Below are 10,606 nucleotides of genomic sequence, written 5' to 3' on the forward strand. Positions count from 1 at the left end.
TGCTGAAATTTTCAAGGTTTGTGGGGACTTTATTCGTGTATTCTCCTAAACCTGCAAATTTATCCCAATTTATTAATTTATGGAGGATTTTAATTCATGGATGAGAGGTACCCACGAATTAAACGAAAATTGAGCTACCATGAAATCTATTGTTTCCACAGTAATATGCAGTGACTCTATGTTTGCGACCACCATTTACTTAAAATAAATGGTTTCGGGTGACCTATAAAAAATAACTGTTAGTCAGCTTTTATTTACGCCGACTTTTATTAACACTTTTCTAGGGATTAAATGATTTAGAATGACTCATATTGAAAAGACTGGTTTACGGAAGATATTTTATCAACTTTTATAAATTTTTTCTTGTACACGATAAAAGTTGGTTAGCAATATTGGCTCCATCAGTTAAAGTGGGGTGAATAGTACATGCATACATGTACATTCCTTTTCATACATTGTAACTTTCATGAACAGGACAACTCCATTTACCATGCCAACACACAGAAGTGTATGGAGACCAGCGTGGACGGTCAGAAGCTGACCATGAAGACTTGCACAGGAATAGACAGACAGATCTGGACCTGGAAGAGGAAGTCACCTAGTGGGATAATCAGGAACAACTAAGGGGCAGACAACTACTGCTGCTGTGGTGTGAAGGGTTCTCTCCCTTTGGAGAGAGAAATATTCACCCACCAAAAAAAAATGTTCAACTGCCAAACCCCAATATTTGGGATAACAGTTTAACATCATACTGCTTAAACAACATGTGTGATAAACTTGATTGTATATTTGAAAAAAAAAGAAAGAGGAATATTTTTCTATGCAAACAGTATTTTTCTATGTTGATGTGACGATGGTTTCTTAGTCGTAAGCACTTTGCTAGATCTGTGATTTTTTACTGTATGCCATTAAACTGCAGGAGGGATAGAAGAGGAAATACATTGTCATTAGAGAAAAAAAAATCATGTTTATATCAACTTGTGTCAGTTTGCAGATTTCATTGAAATTGATGGCTGATGAAGATGTATTCATATATCTTAAAGAAGTCAGTCATTCAAAGAAGGAAATATGCTAACTTGACAGTACTTTAAACATAATGTACTTATAGCTTTAGATTTTTGGAATCTAGAAAGTACTTTAATTTTAATTCAAAATATTGAATTAAAAATTAATTTGCTCAGATGATAAAGCAAATGAATTTTTTCATAGGTATTCAAAAATTTTGAGATGAAATAAAGTCTCTGTTATAATCAGTTATTTTCGTTTTGGGTTATTAATCATGTTTCAATGCTTTATCATACAAACTAATGTATAAGGTACCTGCCAGAGTTTTATTGCAATAGTCATTTAATTTTTCAAAGTTGTGGTCAAGCTTATAAGATCTAATTGGTGCTAGTTAGTTAAGAATTGTATTGTTCACATTTTGCGATAATTATGTTTGTCATACACAGAAGTCTGTGATTTTTTGCCAGACATTCCTGCCCCATTGTTGTTGATTTTGCTCAGAGAATCACAAACTACACAAAAAGTTGACTTTAAAGTTGATTAAAGGATATGCTTGTTTGTTAAAACTATCTTAAATTATATATCTGTGTTTTAATTGTCGGCTACAAAATATTTTAGCAAAATATTCAAAGCGTTGTTTTTCTTGTTGAAGATTGTTCATACATGTGTATTTATTTATCACTTTTTTTTTCTTAAGAGAATATTTCTTCAAATAGCTTCAGTATTTTTTCTGTATACCGGTATCTTAATGGACACAATATACTAACATAGCCTTATCTTGAAGTAGTGTACAATGTATAACTGGTTATCAATGCAGACGTGTTAAGATCCAAAAAGGACATACATTTGTTCTTTGTTATTTTTTGCATTCTTAAACCAATGACTCAAATTTTAAATTAGAATAAGTATATAATTTCTCTTTGGCTATTTACCTTTTGAGATACAAAACTACCCCTTTATCTCCTGAAAATTCCACTTAAACACACAATATTTGATCTTCATTTGTGGGATTTTTCAAGTGTATGCATTTGGCATTTAGCTTGGTTTTGAATATGAAGTCAAATTGACTAATATTTTATTGACTTTTAATTCTTTTTGACAAACCTCTATGAATACATGAAGGAGAAGTCCAGATTGTCAAACTTTTAGCAGATAGCTTGCATTTCTTACTGCATAGACCCAGCTAAAGGTCTTGGACGGTTTTGTTGTAGAATTTTAGGGGTCCAAGCTTTAAACATCCCTTTATCCAGCCTTTATTTGCAAAAAATATGCATATATATTATGGACATGCCATCCACTTAAGGTCAAACTGTGTGTCTGCTTAAAGCCTTAAGTATAGAAAGAAAAGTCTCCTTTATACCATACATTCCATGTTTGTTTTTTACTTTGTGTATAATGAAGAGTATATATTTACTTTGATGTTGTTATATGCTATTGAATAATGTGGAACGTGTTTGGTTTTGTATATTTTAATGTATATATATGTAAGAATTAGTATTACATACTTCTTTAATCAGTACCAATGAAATCCAATACCCATTGTGTTATATATGTGATTCTGTAGAAGTGGGCGAATATTTGAGATAATTAACTTAATTGGCTATTTCTTGTTTTTTTGTTTTTGAAAGTATGTATTAATTTGCATATGTTACATGTACTAGAGGCTGTGCCCTGTGTGTATTCTGACCAGATATGACTGACCAGATTATATAATCCACCCTCTCTCTCTCTCTCTCTTGCTCTCTCTCTCTCTGTCTCTGTTGAAAGGAGAGCAAGAGCCAACGTAGGTTAATGTAATGGATACTTTAAATATCTGTCACCTGTTTTGTTCAGTCTGCTTAGTTTGGTCTAGAATTTGTTCTGTTTGCTTTACACATGTGGTTGATCTGCAAATACAAGTTAATTGGAATACATGTAATCAATTTGGAAGCACATTTACTTATGTTTATCTATCGGACACCTTTTTTATTTTTACAACAATCCTACTTAAGGAGTGTGGGTATCCATTAAATCTGTCCAAAAAAAGTTAATGGTAATATAATATTTATGGCTAATAGCAATTACATTGTATCTAGTGAAACAACAAATTATCCATCAGATCTGGCTAAAACAATTATCTGTATTATAATATTTTTGGCTTATAACTATTATTTAGTGAAACAAAAATTCTAAATATTTTAGCTCTAAAATGTTAATATTAGTTTCTATATAGTGTTCTTTGGTTAAGGAGATTATTATAATCTAAAAATGGCAAAGACCCACTAGTCCTACTTACTTATGAAATTGCTTAAAAAAGACAATATCCTCAAGCTGTTGAGCAAAATCATTCTGATCAGCATGTGTGAAATTAATATGAATGCCTGTTTTTCAGTCTTCACATATGTTTTTGAGAAATAGTAACGCAGTTAAAATGGCATTCTGATTTTTGTTTTAAATATGTATAAACTAGTAGTATGTGTGCATGCATGAGATGATCTTTTTTTAATTTCTCTCTATTCTGAAGCACAATCCATGATCCATTCATTTATTATTGTTACTTAACAATTTTATAATCAGTTTGCATTATGTATTCTTCATTTCAAGTCTTATAGAATGACTGAAAACTAAATCTGTGTGATCTATAGGTCAATTTAATCTCATGTATTATCCTTCAAATTCACATGTTGATTTTTGAATAAGTATTAATTAAAACTGTATTATTTTTTTTTCTCTTTCTAATTTTTTTTAATTAATTGTCTATATCTACATAATGATGTTTCGGTATTCTTTACTTTTCAGTATATTAATTAAGACTAGAATATTTGATATTTTTCGCTCTCAAGTCTTGTTGATGTTTCATAAAAGAATACATTATTAACTGAAAATGTATAATTAAATCTGCTTGTTTTCTTTTATCTTGTCTTTAATGGTATATACCATATGTTTCAAGTATATACATGTATCTAATCAGGTGCATCAATATAATTGTAAGAATTGAAAAAAAATGCATTGGCTGTAGTATATAAATGAAAACCCATCTATTTATTTTATTTTTCAATGTCAAAAAAGGGGGAGGGGTCATTTAGATTTATATGTATGTATCAATTCTAGTGCACATCAAAAAAGGATAGAAATGCAATAAATATGTGCACACTTGTATAAACTTGTCAGAATTGCAAGTCTGTAAAGATTTTCTGTAATTCTTTTTTTTTATAATGTGGTATATACATATGTGTATTATATATAAAGATAAAACTGGTGGTGTATGACTGGGGAAGCGAGGGCTGGTAACCAGCCAAGTGTGCCTTAATAAATTCAACTTACAAATGATACTGGTGTTTTGTTTTTTTACAACCGATTTGAAATCTGTAAGAAAACAGAACTGTTACATATCTCTATATTCTGCCTGTATGTAACATGAAAAATAGGGCAACAAACAACCTTTAACTGGGGGAGGGGGCAAATTAAAACAAGATAAATGCATGATAGGGTAGTGACTAACTATCTCAAAAGGTAAATGTAACGTGAAAAATAGGACAACAAACAACCTGAAATTGGGGGGGGGGGGGGGGTAAAACAAGATAGACGATGTAGAGATGAAGGTGTAACTAAAAAGGAAAGTGACCATCTCAAAATGTAAAGTGCGAGTCAGATAGTGTAAAAGGGGGAGATAGTTTGCTAGTGGCAAGGATTGCTATCATGCAATTCCATGACTACCACTCAAGAACAAAGTCCATGAGTTTTGCACATCCTTCATATATGTTCATTTTGACCGGGGGAGGGGTGGGTACACATATGACCAAATAGGGACAAAGGAAATGAGAAAAAATGTATCGACCTTGACATTAGAAACAACTCAAGGTCACTGCACTCTTCATGTTAACACTGTAGATGAAGAATGAGTCTCATAAAAGGAAGAGAAAATATTTTTGGACAAGGAATTTGCATGGAAAATTCATACGACCTTGACCAAGTGACCTTGACCTCTGGCTATAGAAACTTCAAATCCTTTAGGTGATGTGTGTATTTTTTTTACTGTTTGAGCCAAATAGAGATAAAATATGCTCCTGGCTAAGTTTAACCCAGAGATGTGATATGACTGGTTCAAGGGCATTGTACATTTGTTACGAAGATAGCTGCAGATCTGTATACTAGCTCTTTGGTTGAACAAATTCGGATAGACAAATCAGTCTGTTTCTCCGATTTTTTTTTCAACCAGAGAGCTACACATCTACAGCTATTACGAAGAGACACACTGTTGGTGAAGTTTGAGCAATACGAAATGGCTATAGAGGTGACAAATCTTTACATCTTTATGTAAAGGAGATTTCTGTGTAATGTTTGGTTGATATTGTGATCATATTCCAAAAATATATGTATTCATTTGTACAACATATTAAACATTACGTTTTAAAAGTCATAATCAGCACTAAATATTGTCTACTTTCAACATCATTTAAACTGGTATGCTTTTCGAATACAACTATGCACATTAGTACACGTTTTATGCGGAAGGGAATTTCCAAGTTATGATGTAATCTTCCGCCCATACATGAACCACATGGGAAACATTTAATTTTTTTTAAAGACAGCAAAAACAATAGACTCTCGTGTTGATACAAGAATAAAATATAAGAAATCGTCAATATCGTGTGCTAATATGATCAGTTTAATGTAGGCAACTTTTTAAAGAAATATATAATACATGTGCATTGTTTTGTATGTTTTTCAAGCATGCCAATATACATGTACTTCAACTCTAAATAGTAATAGGAACTCGGCCATTTCATACATACCTATTTTTTAAAAAAATATTCTATATAGCGTGAGAACCAGATTTATGAAAATATTTATGGAAACTCGGAATTAAATTCAATATTTGTACACCCCCAGGTTGCATATAGCTGCATTCATCATTTTATAGTTTGGGTTTCGTTTTGCGGAGTTTTTATTTTTTGTAGACAATTCTAAAAATTGATCATAAATGTAAGTATCATAGAACACATGCACTGTACGTAGACCTTAATTTAGGTAATTATTTCATAAATTACATAGTTTGACAAATTATACAATTATATGCAAAGCTCTGTGTTCTGAATTTGTAAATGAAAAAGGTTTAAGAATATTTTTAATAAATCCATCAGTCAATCTGTCTGCTTGTGCAATTTTGTCCAGGATAAACCACTGTTTTAGAGAATTGTGGAATGTCAACAATGTCAACTTCCTATATAAAGAAGCATTATCTGACCCATGTAATCTTAACAATCATTCAAGAACGTGATATCTTTAACACATTTCACATCTTTTGGATTGTATGCATTGTTATTCCGAAAATATGCCAACCAGAACTAGACTATACAATAGTGTAAATTTGATCTGAAGTTCGACATTTTGAAGCTGTTCAGTAAATTTCATATTATTCCTCAAACGCATAAAAAAAGTGTGGAAAACTGAAGTGGGACAGACGGACGGACAGAGAGACAGACTGACGGACGGACTGACGGACGCAGAGGAAAAATATAGTGCCCTCCGGTGAATCCGATTTCAAATAGTTAAGAAAATAATGAAAAAATATCATTTTATAAATTTCTAGAATTTTTTGAATTGATTTGAATTATTTTTGATAATTTTATCAATGAATATTTTTTGATATTTTATATCTTGTAACAGAAGATAAAACTATGAATATCTTAAAACTTCATAATTTGTCTTGTACACTTGGAAAGCTTTCGAACAGGGAGCAGCTATTCCCCCATGTTCTCCAGAGCTCTTCCTGCATCTTTATTTTGTTTTCAAAAACTGGATTCCACCTCCATGTCAGTTTCTAATTTTTATAAGAGCCCCCTTAATTAAATATCACAGTATGCTTATACAGCCTTCAGTAAGCTAGCAAAATATAAATGTTGAAAGTCATGGTTTACTTTTAATCTATATGAACCTGCATGGGATTTTTTTTTAATCCATGATAAAACTTTATCTTCTTTACAGGACTTTTATTTACATTATTTATGTAGGTGTGTAATGTTTACATATAATTAATCGCCTTTCGTTTTTAAACCCATAGAATACTCAAGCGCAATTAGTCACGTGTACTCCTTTGTTCAGATACTAGTAGGTCAATTAAATAAAAAAAATCAAAATTAGTAAAACATGGCAGCACGTACAAAATACCCGATATACGGCATTATCTAAAGAATGTAAGATGTTTTAAATTACAAGGCTTCATATAAAAAAAAAATTGGGCCGCTGAATTGTAGGTGCTATATGAGATTTCATCCTAGATTCATGCATAAAACGCTGCGTTGGTTTATCTTGAATTGTATAACGTTACTATATACAGTACAGTATCATATATGTACTACATTTGAAATTAAGTCATCGGGACTGCCAGTATGGAAAGGAGGGGGGGGGAAGAATTGTGATACACGGGGAATAACTCTAATTGTTTTCAATTCTTGATGTCAGGTGACCACATTCCATACAAGCAAGCTCAGCCATGTTGGATGTCCGATTCGACGAATATGTAAATTGATTTATTTTAAACAAGGTTTGTGCCGCTTATAATTGAGTTTATTTATTATATAAAAAAAAAAAATAGACGAAAATTGAGATACCTACGTGTAACGTTAGTTGTTTTACTTTTAAATAAGTATCTTTCAAATAAGTACTTTCGTTTTAATTTTCTGTATGAGTTGACCATAAACAAATATATTTAATGCTTAAATGCTTATCAATTTATGCAAGTTGATTGTTCTACTTGGTTATTGTAAACCCTTAATAAAAGCAGGGCTGTAACATACGGTTTTCACGTGGGCTCTTAATATTAACAATTAACTGATTAATACCAGAGACATAAATAATGTTATTTATGTCTTTGTTAATTCTACGTTTTCTTTTGGATTTAAGACAAACAGTATATTTAGTTTTTCGTTTGATTTCTTCATTAAATTTTTAGAAAAGCTATGGATCCTCATTCTAGCGCCCAGGACGTGCACCGATGTGACCTTTGTGAGACCGCCATAGTACACAGCTACTGTGACTTTTGTCATGTCAACCTCTGCAAGCCCTGTGTAGTAGATCACATCTCAGATGGATATGACAAACATAAAATAGTCCCTTTCCAGGAACGAAGATCAACTCTGATTTACCCAAAATGTGCGACACACTCACACAAAAATTGTGACTGGCAGTGCAAAAATTGCAACAACATATTTGTTTGTTCTTCTTGTACTGCATCAGAAATACACAGAGAACATATTTTTGTAGAAGTGTCAGAAGTTTACATGACAAAGAAAAATGCTATTGCGGACGAGGCAAATAAGTTAGAAAACGTTATTTCTCCTACCTATGAAGAAATTGCACTCGACTTGGAAAATCAGCTTGCCGACCTGGATGGAGGATATGAGAAACTTACAACAACAATGTCCAAACAAGGAGAGCAATGGCACAGAGAAATTGACATTGTTGTCAATAAAATGAAAACTGAAATCAGTGAGATTAAAGTAAAACACAGAGACATTTTACAGAAACACTTGGATGAAATTAAACAGATACAGGCTCTCATAAAACAATCATTACTAGCCATAGAAGAACTCAAGAAATCCACTGAAGTATCTCCTACCATTGAATACAGCTCTAAGATCAGAGAGTTCAGCAAGTTGCCACCCAAAGTAAAGATTACACATCCAACATTCATTCCAAAACCATTAGACCATAAAAAGTTGAATCGCTTGTTTGGACAGATCACTCCTTTGTCTACTGCTACAGAAGAGGATGTCTTGTCATTAAACCAACCCAACACTTCAGTCAAAACACTACTGGATGAACCGGAACTTGTTGCCACAATACAGACAGGGTATGAAAAACTACACAGTGTTACCTATCTTAATGAAGATTATATTTGGACATATGGGTTGACAAAGGATATCAAATGCTTTAACATGAAAGGTGAATTGCTTCATACAGTTAGCAACAAATCAGAACAACGACCCAATGATATAGCTGTAGACAGTGATGGGAATTTACTTTTCAGTGACTGGAAATCAAGGACAGTGAATAAAGTAATTAATGGACAGACAGAAGAGTTGATCAGATTACAGGGATGGGTGCCTGGTAAGCTGTGTGTCACCTCTAATGATGATCTCCTGGTTATCATGTTCAGTGATAATGAAACTCAATCCAAAGTTGTCCTTTACTCGGGATCTACAGAGAAACAAACAATTCAGTTTGATGATGAAGGTAAACCTCTGTACTCGCGGAATGCTCACATTAAATACATCACTGAAAACAGAAACCATGACATCTGTGTAGCTGACTCTGAGGCTGGTGCAGTAGTGGTTGTTAATCAGAACGGGAAACTCAGATGGAGATACATCGGTCATCCCTCAGTTACCAAAAAGGAACCATTTAAACCATTTGGTATTACAACAGACAGTCAGAGTCGTATCCTGACAGCAGATTATTACAACCATTGTATTCACATTCTGGATCAGGATGGACAGTTTCTCCGTTACATTGATAACTGTGATCTGCAGAATCCTTATGGTTTATGTGTGGACAATAATGACAATCTGTTTGTATCAGAATCTTTCAAAGGCAATGTAAAGAAAATAAAATTTCTTAGATAGACGCCAAACTTGGTGATAGAGATTAAGCAAGACTATTTCTATGAATTCGATAATTTGTTGTAAGTGAAGTAAACTTTGTTCATATCAGGGGTGCAGAACACTTATATTTCGTACTATGTATTAATAAATATTTACATTCAGTGTAATTTATCATTGCATTGAAAATCTGCGATGTTCAATTTCATGTGAATACACTTAGCCTAGATACGTCAAAGGACAAATAAAAATGTCATCACGCATTTTTGAGTTATTGTACGACTAAAGGAAACGTTCACACTTACATAACCAATTTGATATTTACTTATGATATATGATATACTATTGTAATAGTATAATGCACAGAGTACAATACGTGTAAACTTAAGATTACAAGAAATCATGTATAGCAACCAGATTAATTAATTGTCTTCGTTTGTACTAAACATGTTGGCGGTAAATGATTCATCAAAATTAGGCACTTTATCCACAGGGACCAAGCCCGTTTTAACATTAATTTCAATGTAACCATGACCTGTGTTAGGATCGAATAATTGTTTACAGTGACATTGGATCTATTAGGATCCAATAATTGTTTACAGTGACATAGGATCTATTAGGATCCAATAATTGTTTACAGCATCTCATACATTGATCATGTGACACAGTATTCTACAAATTTCACTTCAAGAGAAAGTGATATACTAATACATTGTATTTTCATTGGGAGTTGAAAGTAGGGAAAAGGAATGGGGGGGGGGGGGGGGGGGTGTGACGAGGCCTATGTCTATTTATTAATACTATGTTTGATTTCTCCTCCCCCCCCCCCCAATCTAGATCAATGCACTTTTTATTTTATGTCAGTGGACTTTCCTCCTCAGCAGATTTAAAGAAACATGCAGTTTTGTAACGTTAAATATCATGAGACTCTGAAAATTATCAAATTATAAAACAGCAGTTTCTCTAGTAGTTTAACTATGTCTTACCAGAGACATAAATAACAATTTATTGTGTTATGT

At 32.6% G+C, this 10,606-nt stretch overlaps 2 protein-coding genes across 12 annotated transcripts in view; both read left to right on the forward strand.

Annotated features, from left to right (window-relative positions):
* LOC128163417 (polypeptide N-acetylgalactosaminyltransferase 5-like) overlaps positions 1–4,316 on the forward strand; it is a 62,869-nt gene extending 58,553 nt beyond the window's left edge. For all 11 annotated transcript variants that reach the window (XM_052827026.1, XM_052827028.1, XM_052827036.1 and 8 more), the window contains one exon: positions 475–4,316. In XM_052827026.1, coding sequence (XP_052682986.1) covers positions 475–624 — 150 coding nt within the window. In that variant the 3' untranslated portion in view covers positions 625–4,316. The remainder of the gene's footprint in view (positions 1–474) is intronic.
* Positions 4,317–7,446: 3,130 nt separating this feature from the next.
* On the forward strand, positions 7,447–9,850 carry LOC128163420 (uncharacterized). The gene is made up of 2 exons (XM_052827037.1): positions 7,447–7,531; positions 7,940–9,850. Exon 2 carries the CDS (start codon positions 7,947–7,949, stop codon positions 9,609–9,611), a length of 1,665 nt encoding a protein of 554 aa, XP_052682997.1. The 5' UTR covers positions 7,447–7,531; positions 7,940–7,946; the 3' UTR covers positions 9,612–9,850.
* The last annotated feature ends 756 nt before the right edge of the window (positions 9,851–10,606 follow it).

Source organism: Crassostrea angulata, chromosome 9 (genome assembly GCF_025612915.1).
Source record: "Crassostrea angulata isolate pt1a10 chromosome 9, ASM2561291v2, whole genome shotgun sequence".
Classification (NCBI taxonomy): Eukaryota; Metazoa; Mollusca; class Bivalvia; order Ostreida; family Ostreidae; genus Magallana; species Magallana angulata.

Coding starts and splice junctions, on each gene's coding strand:
- LOC128163420 (XM_052827037.1), top strand. CDS start 7,947: ATGGATCCTCATTCTAGCGCCCAGGACGTGCACCGATGTGACCTTTGT.